Source organism: Myiozetetes cayanensis, unplaced genomic scaffold, assembly GCF_022539395.1.
Source record: "Myiozetetes cayanensis isolate MyiCay16 unplaced genomic scaffold, myiCay2020 scf4, whole genome shotgun sequence".
NCBI lineage: Eukaryota > Metazoa > Chordata > Aves > Passeriformes > Tyrannidae > Myiozetetes > Myiozetetes cayanensis.
The window spans coordinates 53,108,460-53,130,227 of NW_026087631.1; the positions used below are offsets into that span (position 1 = coordinate 53,108,460).

Here is a 21,768-nt window from a genome sequence, read left to right on the forward strand (position 1 = left end):
GTTGCACACGCCATGGGTCCAAGCCTTCTGACTGCAGGCATGTAAAAAAAACATATAAAGATTTTAGGGAAGAAGCTACAGCGGACCTAAAGGCAGGCCTAACTCATTAGAACTGAGAATTGCAGAAGCACTATGTAAATTACTGATGAGGTACTATTTTAGGCCTACTCCTTTTTCACATATGCACTCAGTTTCACTGAATGGCTAACTGAGAAACCTGAGGAAGTTTAGTCTAATGGTATAATTTTTTCCTCAGCTAGCATCTTTGTAAAACATAAGAAGATGGAAGAAAAGTTTCTAACTGAGTTTGAGAAGGGTCTATGTTAATATTTCAAACTGCAGAACCGACTCAAATCTGGAGAGGAAGATCAAAATAAAAAAGTTTTTGGATTTCACTTTGCTACTAAAGGAAAACTGTTCTAAGGAAACACTCAAAGAACCAATGTAGCCCAGTTTCTCATCGTGTTTACGCTCTTTTTCTTTTAGTTAAAAAGACAGGTAAGCTCAAGGGTAGCCTGTCTCTCACTAAAGGCATTCATTTCTCCACTCTTTCTTTTCTCCACTCAGTTGTCCATTTTTATCAGGCATGTAGGGAACAGCTTAACTCTGACAACTCTGTTCCTTGTCAAATTTGGGTGCAATTACAGAAATGGTTCAAGGCTACTTATAGGGGGAGGGGGAAAATGGATGCGGAAAGTCTGACAAACAGAACATATCACATATAAACCTTGTCTCTTAAGGAAACCAAACTATAAAACTGATATTGAGGCTTAAGCACACAGTATAGTCTGAAGAGTTGCAAAGTTCCCAGAGAAAGAATACTACAGGGCTGTAGCAATTTTTTTCCATAATGCTTATGTCTGCACAAACCTTTAAATATGTCTAAAATATTTCCAGGAGATAGGAAATAATGACAGGGAAAATACGGAAATTTTAAAATCCAAAAAAAAGCATTTCAAACACTTTTTCATGATGTAAATTAAAAAATACTTACCAGTTTATAGCATATTGCAAATGCAAGTAGATACGTTTCTTTGTTGAAAGGTATACCTTGTTTTTTCATTTCCACCAAAACTTCCAAAGCATCTATCAAAAATATATTAGCATTACTCACTTCACAAATTTATGGCTATACCTTTAGTTACTGAAGAAAAAACAATTCAGTATGCTATAAGCTTAGTAAGTCTATTTGAAAATAAGAATGTAAACTGAAACATGTTATTTTAAAAAGAAAATAATTCAAAAAGTTTAATGAATGGTCAGTTATAAATAGGAAACAACATGGTCATCAAAATATGGAACGATGTATTCTCTGAGAAAAAACCATGCAAATTCTAGGAAAGAAATAGAGCAAACATAATAGGATATAAAATACTTCTTCTTAGCAAGGAAGTTTTCAGTCTACAGTAGAATATGGCCTTACTCTTTTATTATTTTTATATGAATCTGATGCTAAATTCTAGATACTTCACAAAGCCGCCCTCATTCTTCCTAACTGCCCAGAAAGCTTCCACCACTTTAGGTAAACTACATATCTCCTCAATAACTCCATGCCTCAGCATAACAGCTGCATTCAGGTGCTGATCTAGTTATTTTTACAGTGGTTCAGTCTCAATTTTTAGGACAGCTGCTGGACTTTTATTTGCTAAACGTCAAGAGACCGAGTGCTGTGTGTTCAACAAATTTCAAATAAAGGGATTTACTTGAAAAGCTTACTCCATACTCAATTTAAGGTTTTCTCATGGAAAGTCTTTTAAGTTTGGTTAGATGACTCTTCCTTATCCTCACAAAGGGCCAAACTGATTTGAAGCACTGGACTTAAACACTGCAGTAGACACTCTGTGTGATGGCACTAGTAAGACAAACCAAGAGAAGACCACGGCTTTGGAAAAAGGGTATTCTTCTCTGCACTGACAGTAATGCAGAACAGCCAAAAAATTATTGAAGAACTTACCATTTCAAAACCCACATAAAATAAACTCTGAATAGAGAAAACAAAATGCTATGGGAAATTACAAAGCAAAGAGAAGTTAGCACTTTAGAGAAGAGGGTTTAGGGGACAAGTTCTCCCAGATAATAACAATTCTGGGCAACTTGAGTGGCAAGAACACCATAGGAAGTAGAAGACCAATACAGTCTTCCACTTTTATTACACACTACAGTAGAACTCATTCCCATCTACACTTATTTATGTGATGTTTGGCCATCTAAAACCATAGACAACTAGCAATATTCACTAAAAAAAAATAAATATATTTATATGCACACACAACACATATAGTGTGAAGCATCCTCCCCAAAATTAACTTGTCTTAGGAAACACAGTACTTACTTTCAAAATGGCCCTTTTTAAACAACATAGTCATCAAAATATGGAACGATGTACTCTCTGAGAAAAAACCATGCAAATTCTGGGACAGAAATAGAGCAAACACAGAAAAGGTCAGGAGAGTGAACAGTCTTACTGTGCACAGCATTTAGCAGGTCTTCCTACTGGAATAAACATCTTTACAAGTTCAAGTTTAACTCTCTGGGTTCCCTGACTGTTCGTCCCTTTGTCAAGTAACCTCTAAAATACCAGTGACTCAGTATGGTCAAAAACTCACTAAAATTAAACAGAAATTTCCCAGAGAGTCTCCCTATATCTTTTTTAATGACAGATTGTAACCTCTAAGCCACTGTAAGCAGAAGTCCCTGACAGCTTGCAGCTGGTGAGCAGTATCTTTGCAGTGAAGCACACCACCATGAATTGAAAGAATTTTTTTCTAATCACGATATCAAATGATGCACAGGTCAGCACAAGAGCTTCAGTGATGATGGTAAGAGTAGCAGAAGAAAGAGGAATTACATTTTATGTTCTACTTCAACCACACTCTGTTGGGAATAGCCAAACAAAATGTCAGATGCATTAAGTTTAAATTTCTGTAGTAGAGTCTGAAGAAGTATCTCACTATCCACCAATTACTACATCCTGCAAGTACAGCAGGACCTGTCTTAATGACACAGATCCCAATAAGAAAAAAAACAAACCAAAATAAAAACTACATACTCTTACACATCCAATTTAAGAATAATAGAAAGACTTCTCCCATTTCTTGCTGGGCATATCTCATGCCTGAATGAATTAGCATCAGAGAGATGACTTTTCACTGGCTAGCAGACATTTTTGAAGACACAACATTATTGCACACACTAAGCATGACTAATATCTTGTCTTAACAGCACATATAGAATTTTAGAGATGTTCAAAAACAAGTCCTTAAGTTTCTTCAGCACTAAAATAGCTAAGTTCCTGAGCTGTTGAATACCATGTCACCTCTACAGAGTTCAGAGGGAGTCTGAAGTACAGAGTATCATGATAAATCTGCTGGTACTAATAAAAAGGGATTTCAGAGGGCTACCACAGAAAATCTCAGAAGCATTAATTTCCAAGAATGATCTAATGCGATACAGAATGTGGGAAAACATGCATCAGCCATGTTAACTTAAGTAATTATTTTTTCATCAATATTTTTTATTCAATTTTTATTTAAATGAAGCAATCATCCAGAAATAAAGTTAGCAGTCAAACTAGCATTTAATTTCCTTTTAATTACTGTTTTGCTATTGGTAGCATACCATTTCTCATATTTGAGAATATGTTGACTGAGAATATAATGACTAATAACAACAACAACAATAGTATTTTCGAAATATATAGCCGAAGTACCTGATCTTTGATAAGTTCTACTGCAGGTCTTTCAAGGTCTAGCTCATAACATAGCCTCATAAAGAGAGGCCCAAATTTAAAATTATGTAAGGTTGTTATTCCATTCTGCTCATGGTACCTATTGGAAAGATTAAAAAAGTTAATCACACAGGGCATGGAATTTGCCAGGAAGGAACAGTTTTAAACAGAGAGCAAGATCTGTACGTGCAGTGACAAAGCCACACTTTTCTATCCACACCACCTAAGGATATATAGATAACAGGAGATTAAATTTTAAGGAAAAACAATTTGATCAAACTAATAAATTAACTAGCAATAAATAATGTCTTCTATTACCAATAGAGTAATTTGCATTGAATCAATAATAGAAAGGGTCTCTCTCTCAAAAATTCCCAGCTACTTTACCTTCTATTCATGGAATGATAGCACAGAAGCTGCAGCAGTCTATTTTAGCAGCAGTATCTCCTAAAATACCTCTACAAAAAGACAGTATTCTAAATTTTACTTTATAGCTCCTACACTGTAATTGCTGGGAAAGTTTTCACTCACAAAACCTCATGCCATTGATCTGCCACTGCTGGTTCCAAACCAGTTTATAATCAGGTGTGTCTTGGCTGGAAAAAACCCTGAAAAACACAACAGCTTCTCAGCTGTGGGATGATTTTTCTGTGTGGTTCACCACTCATTCTGCAGGAGGACATCACTTTGCTCTCACAGCTTGACCTTCCTTTGACCTGAAAGTCTTTGAAGGGTTTGATGATCCAAAGAAACTGAAAACATAGGCTTAACTAAAGGAATTAATTATGCCTATAGCCATTGAATTAGGACAAGCGCTCAATTGCAGATACAACCTGGGATGATCTAATAAAAGACAAAAAATAAAGACAGAAAAGAGCATTACCTGGATTGTAAAAAATACCTGTAAATAACTTTTCTGGCTAGTTCCACATCAGATGAAGTCTGACATAAATGCAGCAGATTTTTTAATTCATTTTTGAGAATTATTCCATTTTTCTTTAATTTTTCTTTAATACTTCTAAAATATGGATCTGAAAATAAAATATATTACAGGAGCAGTCTATAGACAATTCCATTACAGGTGTTGCATACTTGGTACCTGAAAAATTGGAGACTCAATGAATCAGAAAGCTTGTTTTTTCACCAAGAAAAATGCATAAAGCTTCTCACAGAAAAGCATGCCACCATGTCTCCATAAAGTCATGTCAAACTTGGAAAATCAAGAAGATGCTTATTGTGAACTTAATTCCATTGTGTATGTTATGGAATATACCATGTAATGCAAAAGTTTTAATGAGGAAGAAAGTTTTGTGACATTTTATGCCTTCTGTTCTTTTTTGAAGAGCAAGCAAACAAACAAAACCAATTCCACACAGCATTCAAAAAACCGTAAGACCTACTCAACACTGTTAATACAGAAGATTTAAATTTCTTCACAGCTGATGAAAACACAAAGACTCTCCTATATAATCTGTGCTTTTACATACACAACCATAAACTTAAGAGTTGCTTCCCTTATCCTGCCCCCAAAAAAGATGGTTCTTTATCCCACCCATTTAACTATGACAAAGCAAGCACAAAGACGAGTACTCCAGATGGTAATCTCAATCCTCTGACCAAAATACACAAGATTAAAATCACATGTACCACCTGACAGCCCCATTCCTCTCATGGTGCTGACCATGTCTCTTTTGTAGCCATTGCTGGGCCACTGCTGTTTCCAAGTTGTGATCTACACAAGAGGTGAAAAGTTACCGGATGCATATCTGTTGCTACATGCAATTGCAAGTCCTTACTCGAGACAGAAATAGAGAGGTTAGTCCTGAAAGTCAGAAGAATGTATACATACAAGTAGGCATACCTAATGGTTGTGATGTGTTCAAAGCTGTACAGAAATTAAAAAAAAACCTGGGATCTGAATGGTACTTACACCATTTTAGGTAACTGTATAACTGCTGTAGTTAATAGTATAACTATTCTAGTTAATGGATGGATTATAACTACAATAAATAATAGCTATTATATATTCTGTATAACAGTTGTTACTGCTTTTTCCATTTCTAAACCAAGTTTTTATTAGCCCTAATTATTTCTTTTCATCTTTCACATATTAAACACTGAGTACAAAAACTATTCAGACATACACACAAATAGGTGTTTAGCACAATGTTTTCATTAGTTTTCAGATGCTACTATTTGTATGAAACTAAAACTGTGACCTGTAAAGCCAAATTTGGCTTCTATAAACCTGCTTTAGCAAAAAATTCAATGTATCTCAAGTACAGGACGAATAAACAACAATATAAATATGTCATCATTACAGCAAAATATAATAACAATATGATTCGCAACTGCACAATTTAAATTTTACTAAATATAGAAAAAACTGCCAGGTTGACTTTACTTTCCACTCTGCCCCAAAAGACTGATTTATATAAAACTAGATTTATTTGTCTCTACCTTGTCTTAAAATTAACTACAACCTTTGGAACACTAGAACACCCACACATGATAAAATAGGAGTTTTGCCTAACCTTTCTTTAATAAGGGCAGCTTTATGTTTATGTTTAAAATGTATACAAATTCCTTTCTTTAAGAAACATAAACAGCATGACAAAATCCCTGCCAGAAAAAATCCAGATTCTGCTCCTATATTTGTTTGGAAAACCTGAATTTGTTTTTCTTATTCTGTGTAGCATATGTCATCTGGAAGTGGGTGTACAACTGAGAACCTACACTAGAAAGAAAAAAAATCTAAAAGAATATTCTAACTAAATTTCCAGACCAGATTAAAAGAGAATTACTTGTGAAGGCCTTTCTTGGGCAGTTAGGTAACCATTTGGCTTTGTGTTAACCTTCTCTGTTGATGAGGTATTTGAAGCAGTATTTGTAGACTAATTAGATTATCTGAAAAAGTTAGAAAAGAGAGGACGCAAACATTCAGGTCTTACGTGAACACCTTGTACACGTGAAAGCTTCTCCAAAGATATTCTCAACACAGCATATTAATACTGTTACATTCTATAAAGCCTCAGATCTTCCAATAATGGTAGGTACAAAAAATTTGCAGGAGGAAGATGTAAGTTGTTTCTATAATCAATTGGTGTCATAATTTTGTAACTTGGACTGTTTTGGTTCCTAAGACTCATGCTAAAATTGAGAATGGTGATTATGAAATAAATGCTATACCTTTATTGCCATGAACTTCGTTTCTAATTGCCACTTTCATCTGTTGAAATTCTTGTAACTTTATATCTTCTTCTGTTAGTAGATACCGTTTCCCTATCACAAGAACAAAAAAGAAGGCTGAGTTTTACGTTACACTGTCTGATTTATTACTACTGAACCTTGCGTGTATGAATTACTGACTTTAATTTTCTGATGCCAGATCATTGTCAGTATGACCTTAAAAAACAGACTGCAAAAACTGCAGTTGCTCATGTTACTAACAAAAGAACCCAAATACTACGTCACAGCTCTATGGAGTTTATGTGCACAAGGATGAAGAAGTTTACTTATTGAATAAGCACAAGAAAAACTAGAAGTAATACTTCTCTTCACCGAGGAAGAGGAGCATTCTGCTCAGGAATAAGATCTTTCCCCCCTTTTATACTTTTATTATGATTTTCTTGTAATTTCTTTATTCTCCACAAAGGCAGTAAGAAGACACAAAATGCTTATTTTTTTAATCTATAAAAACACCAACCATATTACTTGGAATCCACTAACGCTCAGGATACCTAGTAAAGTTCTGTTGCAGTACAGACATCAAAAGTAAGACAGTTATTGAGTCTAGAATCTCAGAATTTACTTTGCTTGCTGACCTCAACTGTACTGTGTTGCAAGCTGCTTTTATAAAAGCGTCATGCAAAAGCTATTTGACAAGTTTTTCCTGTTACAAAATCAGATGTCCAGTAGATTTTTATTCGCAACTAATGACTTTGTAACAGAGAGTCACTGTAGTAGCTTACATTGTTACACCCTAATATTTTAAGGTTTTAGCTTCTTAAAGAATTATTTGAATCATGAAGGGACAAGAGCAAGCATTGAACTGCGTTAGGTTGTTTATTCTCATTCTGCATTTCCCTAGAAAAATGTAACAGGCCATGCAAAAAACTCACTTTTTTTCTATGCAAGCAAAGCATGCTAATGACACACTTCATAAAACCTGAAGCAAAAAATCCATTAAAGGGAACATTCATACATTAAACTTAATGGAAAATGTTCCAATGGGTAAACGAACACAATTTATCTAGCATGAAATTGACCTGTATTATGCTACCATTTACTTCCCACAGACCTCAGCTGGTCTATAGCAAAAGCTCATCTCAGTCCTGGGCCTCTCCAGAGCTGGTGCAGGAATCACGCTAGGGCCTGAGTGGGACCAGCGCACTGCACATCACAGTCAATGGTCACGGAGAGTGTCAGCAGAGAGTGTGGGGCAGCAGAATTTTACCCTTCTTGAATTCAATTTGATGAATTCCACTGCTTCCTTAGATTCATGTCTTACAGTGTTACAGAAAAAAAACCTGTGCCAAACCAAGCAAAGGGACCTCCAATGAAAAAGGAGGGAGACAGATATGGTGGCTGGCATGTGCAGGTGGTGCAGGCTATCGCAGAGAACTGAACCATCCAGCCTGCTCTGCCTCACAACGCTCCACCAGGCTGGCCACTGAAGACGGGTGGGCAGAACGTCAGGCAGAACAGAGGGCTCCATGTCTCTGAGGGGTTTAACAGAGCTGTAACCTGAGCGAGGCCTGCACAGGCACAGCAGGCCAGGAGCGTGGCCAGGGCCTGGGCTGCAAAGCTCTCCAACATACACTTCTTTTCCATGTGCCCCCATTTCCTTCTCTGGGAAGGGAGTGCCTTTGGAAGGCCTCCGAAGCCCAGAGTCTGGATAACACTGCCATCCTACCAGAATAAATACACATTTATGAAACTCCACATGTGTTTAGTTCGTTGTTGCCTTTTAAATGTCACATCCTGACAGCAGCAAGTAGGAGATACGCTCAGTAACACTGACCTCCAGGGCGACCTTACTGTGGCCTTTCAGTACCTGAAGGGGGCTACAGCAAAGCTAGAGAGGGACTTTTACAAGGGCATGTAGTGCTAGGACAAGGGGGAATGGCTTTTTACTAAAAGAGAGTAGGTTTAGATTAGATATTAGGAAGAAATTCTTTACTCTGAGGGTGGTGAGGCACTGGAATAGGTTGCCCAGAGAAGCTGTGGATGTCCCATCCCGGGAAATGCTCAGGGTCAAGTTGAATGGGGTTCTGCGCAACCCGATTCCGTAGAAGGTGTCCCCACGGCAGGGGGTTGAAACTGGATGATCTCTAAGGTCTCCTCCAACTCAGGCCATTCTGGGATTCATTCTGTGATCTTGTAGGGCCGCTGCCAACCCTCCCCGCGGTGCACTGCCCACCCTCCCTGCTCGGCCTGCCCACCGGGAACACCTCGCCACACCACCACGCGCCGGGAAGGGCATCCAGACAGAAACTACAGCTCCCGTCAGGCACACGGCTGGCGGCGGCCGCCGGGCCTACTGGGTGTTGCAGTCCCGTATCCCCCACACCGTCGGACAGCCTTGCTCCCCGGCCAGGCCCCCGCCGCCCGCCCTCGCCGCGCAGCCCACGGTACCTGCGGGCGCACAGCCCCAGGCGCCCGGGGCGGGCGGGCGAACCGCCGAGCACCGCGCCGCCTCCCGCGCCGCCCGCCGGGACCCGCCCGCCAGCACCGCCGCCATCTCCGGGCCCGGCCTGCGGGGCGGGGCACTCGCAGCCTGCCCGCACCGCCCACCTCCACCGGACTCGGCACTATGGCCGCCCCCGCGCTCCGGCGCGCCGTGCTCTGCCAGGGGAGGGCCCTCGGCGCGGGCCCAGGTCGGTGCGCTGCTGGGGGGCGCGGCGGGGTGGGGGGCACTGGTGGCTGTGGGTGCCGCAGGCTGAGGTGGGAAGCGTGAGCAGGGGCGGGATGCTGCGCCGGGACTGCCCTCACCTTCCCCCGTTTCTCTCTCTCTCCGTGTATCTGTGTGAAATCGGAGGCAGCTCTGTGGACGTCTTATCGCTATTGCGCAGTATAAGAGAGTGTTCGCAGTTTGTATTTTAGCGGATGTTCCATCGCGCGGATTTCATAGCTCGGCATTTTAGGACCTGCCTCTGTGGGCCGGGGGAAGCCACGCGGAATTGTATGAGAGGCCGCCAAGCCCGCGGCACTGAGTGCCCTGCACAACCTTGTAAGGCCGGTGACAGCAGCACCACAAGGCTGATGTCTTGGAAAAGCCAGAAATCTGACCCTTGTGGAGAACTGAGCTCAGTAACGTTTGCCTAGAGCGTGGTGGTGATGGGTGACTCTGTTGAGCTTTTTCACGAGTGGAACACGCTTTCCTCAGTTCTGCTTCCTGGATGCCCAGGGTTCAACCGCGCCGCCCTTCCCTCTGGCGCTGAACCGGCTTGAGGAGCTCAACCCTAACCTCGGCTTACCCGAGCATAGAGCTGTCAGGCGGACAGTTTTGCTATGGAAAATAATTCTTTAAAGCCTCATGCTTGCTATTGGCATCCTTCGCGTGAATGAGCAAACCGTAATTTATCCTAAAGAAAACCCAACCAAAAAATCCCCAGAAACCCACACCAACGTCCCCAGGTCTTCTGTATATCTCTTTTGTCAACATATTGAAAAATAGCAGTAAAAGAAACCATACTAACCAAACAAAAATACAGTGTTATCTCTTTGGTAGAGTGATGTACGTATTCTTATATTCTGACTGTGGAATTCCACGTTCTGGGTCTTTTTGACAGAAGTTTACAAAGTTGTTCAGAAATGGACTTGTGTTTATCATTGTGTGTCAGAGGGATGAGGAAAAAAATTGTTTCACAACCAAAACTAGACTTTCAGAGACAGCTGATTTTCAGATTAAAGCTATTTCAGATTAAAGGTAGTTGCTAAGACTTCTGTGTAGCATTGTAATGTTTATTTTTTAACATTACTTTCTGCAACCTTTGACATGTATTCCTATATCTTTCTTCAACAAATTTTATCCAGCTCTTCCTCATCCATTTTCAAGGCCTCATCATCTGTGACTGATGCACAAATTCTTCCAGCTGAAGCATTTTCTGTTTTGTTTCCAAAGCTAATACAGTGTCTTGAGCAGATTTCAAAGGTGGTACAATGAATAGATTAAATCCTTGCTTAAACACTTCAATCAGCTCGATGATGCAGTGAAGCTGCCCCAGGGCCTCCCTCATGCCCTGCCAGACCTGCCTCACTTTGGCTGGTCTTTGGAAAAAACTTCCAAAAATGTTTCCATGAATCTGTAGTTCACAGGAGATAGAAAAAATGGAGAATATTAAAAGGGAAGTATTTCCAGATGAGCATCTAACTTTCCCTTCCAGTGAGACAAGTCTTTACAGGTGGAAAAAGTAATAATCCAGCAACAGCAGAAAAGCCTTTTGTGCCTAGCCATGTTTTTTGCTTATGCTTTTTAGCCTATGTTTAGCTAATTGCTAGCATTTGATGAAAAAGGTCTGTGCACAAAGAAACTGCTTTTTTATTCTTTGGATTTTTTTCTACCTTTACAAATTTGTCCTTTTCTTAAATACAGAGTTCAGGTAATAATTATAATAATTAAATAGTAATTAATAATGGTTACAATTAATCAGAATTGTTACAGTAGTAGCTGCTGAGTACTATGTTATAAAGACAGCTTAATACATCACACACAGTAAATGGGATAGTAAAAATTAATATCTAATAAAGTGTTAATTTGTTTAGAGTTGTCTAGGCAAACTGGCTTATGTAGTGTTGTCTTACTTCACTAGGTAGAAGATCTCTTCTTTCTGCGGCCTATGTGGATAGCTCAAAATGGGAAAAGAGACAAAAAGAGGAGCATAATCTGGGTGAGAAAAGTTTGTTTCTTGTCTCTACTTTGTCAAGTGAATTGCAGCCTGAACTAATTTTTGACTAGCTCATCATCTGTAAGTAAGAAAATGTGTGAGGCAATATGCTTCTAAGGTTCTATGCTGAAAGGTGTTCAACATGTTAAAAATTTGTCATATATACTCAAAGCTATAATGCAGAAACAAGTTAGAATTTGCCCATTTAATTAATGTTTGGTTTCTACAAGCTAGTTTTTTTTCTTTCACAAAATCCAAAGTTTTACGGCTGTGTCCGAGTGTTGTCTTCATTGACATTGTTTTAATTGTACAGCAACATGAAAGAAAAACTTTAAGTATTACAGGACAATCCTGTTTAAAGACATTTTTGAAAAGGAACATTTTCCTTGGAGTTTTGCAGTTTCTTGTTGAATTACAGATTTTTGGGGCGGGGAATGAAACTAAAAGTTTTATTTTCAAGAAGCTGTAAGTTAAATTGTATCTGCATACGGAACTGAGATCTCTAGTGCAGGTTTTATAGCCAAATTATTTGGCTATGTTACATTTGAAGTTACATTCCACCATCTTTTTGGTGACTATGTTAAATAGAAAGCATCTTGCAAAACATATTTCCATGCTAAAGATAGATATGCAGTATTTTGTACCATGGGTGTTTGGAGACTCCTTAATGCATAGTCTTTGTCTTCTCTTTTTGTTTCCTGGGCCCCTGAATTGTAGTTGTTTCTTATAATGCAGATTATGAAGCTGAAAGAAGAGCCAGCAGGTGAAATTCCAGGAGTTGTTTCAGGCAGGAAGCCAGACCAAATGATCAGAATGATGTTTTTTATGCCCTAATTTGTTTCTTTGTATTTGCTGTGAGCGTGTAGGTTGGGATTGCCAACAGTACTATACCTGAATCACAAACAGCTGGTGGGTCCTGTTGGCTGTAGCTTGGATCCTGTGGAGACTGTTAATACTGTGTTACCCTTTACTGTCAATAGGACTGCTCATGCAGTGTTTTTTGGGCTGGAGCCACAGATTTGTGCCCTGGAATGTATTTGAACCAGTCACCTCGAGGTGAAAATGGGCTCTTATTTTGATAAATGTCGTAGCCAATATAAATCCACTGCTGAAGAAAACATTGTTGTGCAAGTGCTGGTCCAGTCCATGTTTGGCTTTTCCCAGGCCTGGCAAGATCTTCTGTGACTGTTTGGCAGGCACAGTTCTTGCTGCTCCTCTGCTGATGATCTTGATCCAAAGCAGATGTCTGTTCCATGCTTTTCAAAGAACTGCTTTGCATTTTCATTTTGTGTTCACTAAAAAGAGAAAACAAGTTAACATGGTGTCAGCTTTATTAGCATTTTCAAAGAGGAGACAGCCCTGCAGACGTCTGCTCTGTGGCTGCCAGTTGTATGGTTGCACATATAATCTTATGTGTAGTAACTGCTGATTATAGCCAGAGTGAATTCCTTGTGCTGAGGAGATGCTCTTTTGTTTGTCCTTCAGGCATTGTTTCAGAACTGTTATTATGCAAAACTATGTTGTGAGAATACTTAAAAAGGAAAAAAAAGTATTTAAGTATTTTCTTATTTAAAGTCAATTCCATTTCTCTGCTGCAATAATGTGCCTTCTCAGACTTGAACTCATTTACTATATCCATGTAAGATATACTTTATTGTATCTCTGTAATCTCAGTTTAGCATTCCAGGCATGAATGAGTTTAGCAAACTTTGGTACTGAAAAATGTGTATTTTTGTACAAAAGTGCATTTGTTCAAGAAGATAGGAATGGAAAATATGTAAATTTGGAATTTACAAGCTGTGTGCTGGTAGGAAGATACCTGCATAGATGTAATTTGGACTCCACTTACTAAAAATGAAGTATTAAGGAAACAGAAGGCATGGCTCGTCTTAAATTTTCCATTGCTTCAGTTGGTTCATCACTAAAAAGAATGAAAGTAAGTGACAGTAAAACACCTTGATGAAAAGAAAAACAACTACCAGAGTCCCATGGGATGGCAGAATCCAGGTGAGATAGGAAATGTCTTTTTTTGTTAGATTCAGAGTACCTAAAATGGCTCATCTGCAACACCAGGTGGCAGTGCTGCCTTCAGAGGCTTTAATAGTTTCCATTCAAAGCCTTTTACAGTACAAAGCTGTTGTTCTTTCCAGAAGCTGCTAGTTACATGGAAATAGAGAGAAACGTGAAATATACAAATTGTAAGGTAAAATTTTTGCCTCAACCTTCCTTTATATTTTAATTGGATCTTTAAAATTCATCTTTCCTCATATCAAATGGTTAGCCTATGAATTAGGTCTGCCCATCATTCCCAGGACAAGTAAATTTTGCACCACATTTGTATCTTCTTTCCCTATCATTGGATCGTAGCACTGTCCTGGATAAACCATTTCTGAGAATATAGGGGTATAAACAGAATAAAAGTGACCTTATATGGTGGTCAAATGCGCCACTTACTGATAATGTACTATTTGTTGATGTGGCTATGTTCTGTGGATAGGTACACACTGTGAATCAGACTGATACTGTGGTGACTTCCTAGGCCACCAAACTGGTGTTAAAAGTCATGACCATCACCTTCCAAGTCAGTGGTTAGTATTACCTTAGTCATTGTCCTTAATCACGCTGTTGCAGGCTGCAACACACTGAGTTTCTATGAACAAATGAAAATAAAAGTGAGCATGAAGTCTCAGATACTGATCTTCTAGAAACCACATGCACAGAAGTTTAATAACCTCAGCTCATACTTATGGTTTGTTTTGTTACGTCATTTAAATCCATTAGATTCTTCAATATACAGAAATATGTTTTTAGATAAGTTTAATTTTGAAGGAGTTAGTCTTGTAGAAATGTATTTTTAGGCATTGTGTATGAGAGACTATGTACACTAGTGTCCTCTTTGGTAATTAGTCACATAAAAGCACTTGCAACGTGTATCTGTTAAAATGTACATGGAATTTTGATCTGTCTGTTAAAATGTTGATTTGGTTTATATACCATTGTTAGTTTGCAAGTTTTACTACCAACAGTGACAGAAGACTTGAGTATTCACATGCTTGCGTTCTAGTACTGCTGTGAGGTTTTTGTTTAACTAAGAACTTTTAATCGTGACTGTTGAGTAGCACCAATGGAGCAAACTTACTTTACAAAAGTTAGCTGAATTATTTCAAATTGTGAATATGGGGAAAAAAAAAAAAGTCTTGATTTTAGGTGCTCTTCGGAGAAAACAAACCAGTAAAGAATTACATACTGCAAATTATTCTTATCTGGTAACTACCACAGAAACAGCAGCCTGTCTGAAAACAAAACTAAATTTCCCATTATCTTAATTTGTCTGCTATTCTTTTAGATTTAATCAGCTTTCAATTCATTGTGACTCTTACAGTGGAGCTGATTGATAAGTGCTTCATGTTGCTGTAGTTCTGGTGGAGAGTTCCAGCTTTGTAGACAGCATTAAAGGTCAGTCATTAAAGTTCTGTGTGTGAACTCTCCCAGAGGATGCTGGTGTATAATGGCTAACAGTCTTGTGATCTGGCATTCATGCTATTGTATTCATTGGGTTTATATTCTACTTAAGTACTCAGTGTTTCCTGAAGTGGGCTGTTCATCTTCATGAGCACCTAGACAAAAGAAATACCAAACTCAGGCCTTGAGTGTGGCCCAAAATGGTTATAGGGATCACCTAGTTTTCAGAGAGTGATGCATAACAACTATAGATAAATAAAGTCCCAATGTGTGCAGTTGTCAGTCTCAGGTCCACATTGCTGTGTTCAGCAGATCAGATATTGGAGTGAATACTTCTCTCCAGCTGTCTCAAAATGGAGATGAAGAATGGTGGATGACATTTAGGCAAGGACCTAGGCAGTCTTAGTTCTGGATAAGCTGATAAGCTGGATAAGCAGCATCCCTTCTCTCTGACTTCTGTCACTACTGGGAAAGCTCCCAATGCCTTTGCCCATGTGTGTCATCATGATGTTTGTGACTGCTAGAGACAGGAATAATACAGAGTCAAATACAGACACTTGTTGTAAGGGTATTCCCACATAAATTTCTTTACTATTAAAGAAGTTGGTCTGCTTTTTAGTGGTTATCTAGTGGTGTAGCATGGCCTTGGTGGCCCACATCAGCTCAGCATCCTTTGTTGTCATCTTCGTTTTCCAGGAACAGCATAAAACTAAAACACCAAATTAAATTAAATTAACTTCCAATTAAATTCATCAAATGCAGCAATGGCTGGCTACCTGCTCAGCAGTCAGAAGCTTCAAGTTCTGTATGGTTGAATTAATATTGTTATATGACTATTGAAGAAAATGCTATAAAGTTAATAAGATACTGGCACAGTGCTCAGTTTGATTAACAGGATTTCTTCATATTGTTGTTTGTGACTGAAGAGTTTGTCAGTATGCTCCTGCTTGTTTCTGTTTCTCATTGTTTTACTGTAAAATAAAAATCCATGCCAAAAGCACTGTCCAGCATATGCTAGGCTTGAAACCAAGTGGGAATTTTGAGGGCATCTGGTCCGTTGTTTCTTTTGGATGAGTTGTAGTAGTTATACTGATTTCATCCAGCACATTACAGAGTAGTTTGCTTTTCCCTGCATTTTACATTTTACTAAGTGAGAACCTTTTCACGTATTATTTTCTTTTAAGTATTTAACAATAATTGAAATAATTGTTTTCATACAACTTCAAAATGAGGTGTTAACAAGAAACCAGAATTTGATTTCATGGACACAGGTTCTATTCAAGGTTATATGATGGCTCTGCAGATTATCCTGTAATACCAATTGATTAAACATATTCTTTTTCTGCTTTCTGCAGCTGACTTGGCTCACTTAATGGACAGAACCTATGAAAGAAAGCTGCCTGTCAGTTCTTTGACAATAGCCCGGGTAAGAAAATAAATCCCAATCATAAAGTGATAGAAATGAAAGTGGAATGCTTGTGTAATCAAGTGAGCTGAGAAGGGACAAATGATATCAACTCAGTTGGGAGTTCTGGGATCATAAATGTCTTGCTATACTGTTAGATTGCTATATAAAGCTGTTTTATTGTTACTTTGTACTGATGAGTTAGTACCTGGACTGTAAGGTCTTCAGAATATTTTTTTTTCCTGTAAAACCAGGCCTCACTATTAGTGGGTTGTGTTTTTCCCTAATATATATTCCCTGCCTTCTTGTGGTTTCTGTCTTTCTGAGAGCTTTAACGCCTCCTCAGGCACTGGATAAGAGTCTAGGCTGCTAAGGGAATGCAATGAATTAACACTCTGCACTGTCTGTCTTCCTCTACTTATAGACTTCTTTCAGTGAGGCAGAGGTGGACATATTTTGCTTCTGTAGTTTTCTTTCCTTGCAGCAGACTGACGCAGAACAAATGCTGACATGGATTAAGCAAAGCCATTATTTTTACTTGAATTAGTAACCACTTCCATGCTCTGCATGGGTTAAAGAGGGGGAGTGAAAGCAAAGATGTGAGATGTGTTTTGAACTGTGTAGGAGAGTGTTTGTACTGAAGAGAGAGAATAAATATGTCACTTGTTTAAAAAAAGGAAAACAAATAAATTTCAATCTTCAAAACTACCCCAAATTACACCCTTGTACATCAGTAATATCATTAATTAGGATCATATGCACCACTGGCTGAGGAGTCACAGAACCATTTGTTCAGTTAGAAGAGCAAGCATTTTTACAGATCAAGCGTTCTTGATCATTGCTTCTGAGACAGGGTCCATGAGGTAAATGAGTTGTTCCTCTCCTTTTTATTAATTAGCTTTATTCCTTTCCTGCATTCTCCTGCTTTGGGGTGACCTTCCTGGAGAAATGGCGTTTTCAGATTGTCAAACAGTCCCAGTTTCCAATACTGGAGCTCACAGCAGATATTTATTTTCTAAAAGGTAGATAAAGGACCCAGGCATGCTATTGCCACAGTCAAAAGATGAGACCTATATATGTATAGCATGCAAGAAGAATTAAGAAATGGGAGATCAAGTACCAGTCATATTTTTTCAAAGAGAATTAAGGTATGTCAAGGCTCACTCAAAACTGTAGCAAAAAAAACTAAGGACCTGAATGTATTCTTAAAATAAAGGATGCGATTAAGAGAAAAAAATTCAGAAGAACACCAAAAACACAGGGTACTGAACTCTAGAGACTTAATCCTCAGATGGCCTGCAAGGTGCATAAAATTTCTCAGAGGTGAGGAAGGGAGTTGTCTCAGTTTATAAAGATTTGACTTCTAGCAGTCTAGAAGAAACCAGAGTTAGGAGCAAGCAAAGATGTGAAGAATTCAAGTACTGTCAGACAACTAAATATGCTGACAAATGTGTTTTGTTATTGCATTTTCTTCTAATGTGCTTTGTGAGTGCTCCCTCCTGAAACTTTTGTTTCTTATGTTTTAATCAGTTTGTTGACAACATTTCTTCACGAGAAGAAGTGGATCAAGCTGAATACTACCTTTACAAGTAAGCATCTTTTCTCCCCAGCACAAACTTTGAGTCATACAAGTAAATACCATGAAGTCTTGTCCTTTGAAGAAGACTGACCCTTTCCAGCTTACCGGCTTTGATTTCTCTCTAGCAAAGTATGCTCATCTACTTGCCTTCCATCTCACACCTAGGGGCTTTCTTGGTAACTTCCCTGTTGTTATGGCTGTCCTCCTCTGGACCTCTGGTATTAATTCCTGTCAAGCATGTTAGTCTGACCTACTGAACAGCCAACACAACTTCCAGCTGTGATTTACATTAGAAATTATAAGAGTTATGTTTGTTCACAGCTTCTGATACTTTTTTTATTACTAAGTCATTATTTATCTAAATTTGCTATATGCATATTTGTGTGTATGTGTATAGGACTCAGTGAAGCTTCTTTCCTTGAAACAAGCAAAAATGAGAATGGACATCCTGTGGTAATGATCAGGTCAAGGTTGAATGAACTGTAGTTTTTAATCCCCTTACTACTTTGATGTTTCCCAGATATGCATGGGTTGTTAGGGGTTTCTGCAACTCTTCTTGTGTTAAGTGTACAGGGTACCTTTTCTGCTAGTGTCAGGTTAAATGCTTGCTTGCTTGAAGTCAATACCTCTCAATATTGACTTTAGGAGGGCAGAAATTTTTTCTGATTACTAAAACTAAATTATTTCCTTTATGGATGGTTGCACATTGAAAACTAAGTCTTCCAATGGAGAAAGTTACTCATGCTGTCAAAATGTGTGAGAAAGCATCCTTATAAATAATGTCAGGTTGTTATTTGTAAGTAACAATGATTTTTATTTTAGTTAAGGTGTTTGCTGGATGGCTATTTTAATTAAATGCATAGTTTTAAATACATGATTGCATTAGAATTCAGATCTCCATGATTTGCTGGTACTAATGGGTCAGTATCTGAACCTCAGAGTTTCAAGGTGGAAACAAAAGAAACTAGTTTGCTAATAGTAGCAGTATTCTATAGTGAAAAAATAAAAGTAGGAAGAAGAATCTCTCACAGAGGGGAAGTTACTGGAGCTTTCACTCTTTTTGATCAAGATTTCCTTAGTCCTGTCAGAATCTGTAGTCAGAAATGAATTTTCCATGCTGCAACAGCAGAAATGAAAACAGAACAAGATAAAACCAGTTTAATGCAAGCCCTCTGGTACCTTTTAGTAACATTCTTGAAGATTGAAATGTATTTTGTGCCACACGTACTTAAATCCTCTCTGATTGATTCGAGACCTCTATGATCAGGGATCCCAAGAGACCTTTGATTTCCCTGACATGCAGAGGAAAGTGTGGTAGTTTAATTACTAAGTCTCAAAATGGTACAGGTAAAATCCAGATAGTGAGGCATCCATATATAATGTATCTTTCAGCTTCTTTCTTCTAACATATTCATTCTTTTTGAAAAAAGTTCAAGGAGAGTGACAAAAAAATAGAAGCACAGAAAATGATCCATAGTAAGAGGTAGAGAATGATATGGGAATCTCATAGTATGTGAATATCCTTTGCACTGTTCATCTGTGCCTGGCTAATACATCAGTTTAAAATACAAGGTTTCTATCTTAAGAACACATTCTTGTGTAGAGAGTTACAGTTCAAAAATAATTACAGTTTTTTACCGTTTCCCTAAGAAATAATTCTCCCATGGCTGGTGAGAGTATAGTTATGTGCACATCTAATATGGTCATTTGTATCTCTGGGGAGAAAATAGAGAAGTACTGATGTGTCACATGGCTTGTCAGACATGCTTTAGCTAGAATTTTTCTTTGTGTCTCTGCAGTGCTGCTTTGTTTTGGTGTTGCAAAATGATTATTCTTTTGGTGATGTTAGCAACATTTTTCAAGGAGACTTCATTCCAGCATTGATCCATGAAACTGTTCTCAAAAATGCACATATAGACAGGTAGTGAAACAGCATAGAGAGGTCTGTAATTCAAAGTAAAATGGGAAAATCCTCATTATAACCGCAACTTTTCTTTCAAATGAGTTAGTGTTCTAGCTTCAGGATATGCGGTTGGTATTTGCAATACCCCTTTAATTGGTCTTTGCACTTAGAATGGAGTTCAAATGAAGGACATGTTTATAAAGATAGGTCTTTGCAACTGGGAGCATGTTTGACACAAAAAAGTCCTGAAAAAGTGGCCACACCAGGAGACATAAATGAAGGGGGTAGAGAGGGGGAGTTAAGGAGCAGAGAAGCTTTGACAAGTAATTTCTTTTTGTGCCTTCATGAGAAACAGTTCCAGCCACAATTTTTGTGCATTATGGAAGGACAATAAGCTTTTAAAAAGGAGAAAGGCAGTGTAAAATAAAGACTGTTTTTGTGTCTTCTGAGGTATACAAATCCATTGCAAACAAATGTCAGGTACATGGTCTGGTAAGTTGACAGTATGTGCATTTTCCTGAACATAAATAAGAGAGTGCTCCCTGTGTTTTTCCCCTTATCTGCTTGTAGAGTATAAAGAAGGGATTTTGGTATCTCTCCCCAATGTTTGGTGCCTCTGGCAACCTGAGGTGAAGGGTAGTCAGTTCAAAGGCCCCTACAAGGTTGGAAGATGCTCCTGGTACAAAAGGCAAAATCCCTGTGGGAAGAATCAGGGGAAAGTAGTGGCATTTCCATGCTTGCTATCTGGTGGTTTTCTGAAGATGGGAGTGACAGAACTTGTAATCATTAGCTCTGTGGACTGGAGAGTTTCCTTCTATTATGTCAGACAGAACTTGGTTTCAAAAAGTAGTATTCTGGAGCATTACCATATTGCATTTAGGGTTCTGAAATACAATATGCGTATTATATTTAGACGTGTTTCAATTTTCTATCCTTTTAAAGCAGTGGATCTCCAGCCATACTGTCTCCACAGAGGATCTTGAGCTCTCAAGAATAGCTATGTGGAAACTGCTATGCCACATTGTGAAACATGTCAGTAAGATGGTAAAGGCCAGTTTGAGGCATGACGTCATCTGCTTTCAGTGCTCCTCTTTTTGTTCTTTTCTGAATACCTCCCCCCTCTTGTTAACGGTCAGACTTAAAAAAATCCTTTCATCTCCTAGGATCCCTGCAAAAATTCTAATCAGAATGCAGAGCCCTTTCAGCCAGATCAAAGATCTGCAGTTCGCCTTACTTTGTCCTGTCTCACTGAGATGTCACTATTTCACACATCAGGGTGTTTTTCATATGATGGAAACATTAGCATAATGGAAGGAGGTTTTGTGGTGAGGTAACTACTGATTCTGTATGTGGATTTTATGCCAACAAAGATTTTCAATGGGTGTGAAAGCAATTGGTGAGGTTTTATGTTGAGATTCCTCATGAGAGTTTTTAATTGCGTTAAACCCATGACCCACTCTAGAAAAAAGTATACACACTATCTGCAGAATGTGTTTGTGTGTGCATATGCTCTGCAAATTCTTGCCCAATCTACCCAGATCTTTTTATTACCTTTCTGTGATTGATAATTGCTTTTTTGAAAGTGGAGTTTTTTCTACAGGCTTGGAAATTTATTAGCTGGACTCCATACTTGATTATAATCACAAAATGTGACAATGGCAGACTATTAGAAGTTATTCTTAGATATAAAATATATATTTAGATGTATTGTTTAGGTTGTATGGTAGAAGTTACAACTTTGAAGCCTGATTTCAGCCTTTAAATCATTTTAGGAGTAAGATTGTGTCTATATGTATGAAATTG

General features: G+C 38.4%; 2 protein-coding genes across 3 annotated transcripts in view; one reads left to right on the forward strand and one right to left on the reverse strand.

Annotated features, from left to right (window-relative positions):
• PTCD2 (pentatricopeptide repeat domain 2) overlaps nucleotides 1-9,481 on the reverse strand; it is a 101,390-nt gene extending 91,909 nt beyond the window's left edge. For both annotated transcript variants that reach the window (XR_007630586.1, XM_050329641.1), the window contains exons 1-6: nucleotides 9,365-9,481; nucleotides 6,917-7,009; nucleotides 4,611-4,758; nucleotides 3,710-3,827; nucleotides 2,333-2,411; nucleotides 995-1,086 (exon numbers count right to left, since the gene is read on the reverse strand). Coding sequence is in view for 1 of the 2 variants with exons in the window: in XM_050329641.1 (XP_050185598.1) it covers nucleotides 995-1,086; nucleotides 2,333-2,411; nucleotides 3,710-3,827; nucleotides 4,611-4,758; nucleotides 6,917-7,009; nucleotides 9,365-9,470 (636 nt within the window). In the remaining variant the exon portion in view is untranslated. The remainder of the gene's footprint in view (nucleotides 1-994; nucleotides 1,087-2,332; nucleotides 2,412-3,709; nucleotides 3,828-4,610; nucleotides 4,759-6,916; nucleotides 7,010-9,364) is intronic.
• A 61-nt stretch (nucleotides 9,482-9,542) lies between these two features.
• The window catches only part of MRPS27 (mitochondrial ribosomal protein S27), a 39,940-nt gene continuing 27,714 nt past the window's right edge, over nucleotides 9,543-21,768 (forward strand). Inside the window, exons 1-3 of the mRNA XM_050329833.1 lie at nucleotides 9,543-9,606; nucleotides 16,434-16,504; nucleotides 18,014-18,072. Of these exons, the coding sequence (XP_050185790.1) occupies nucleotides 9,543-9,606; nucleotides 16,434-16,504; nucleotides 18,014-18,072 (194 nt within the window). The remainder of the gene's footprint in view (nucleotides 9,607-16,433; nucleotides 16,505-18,013; nucleotides 18,073-21,768) is intronic.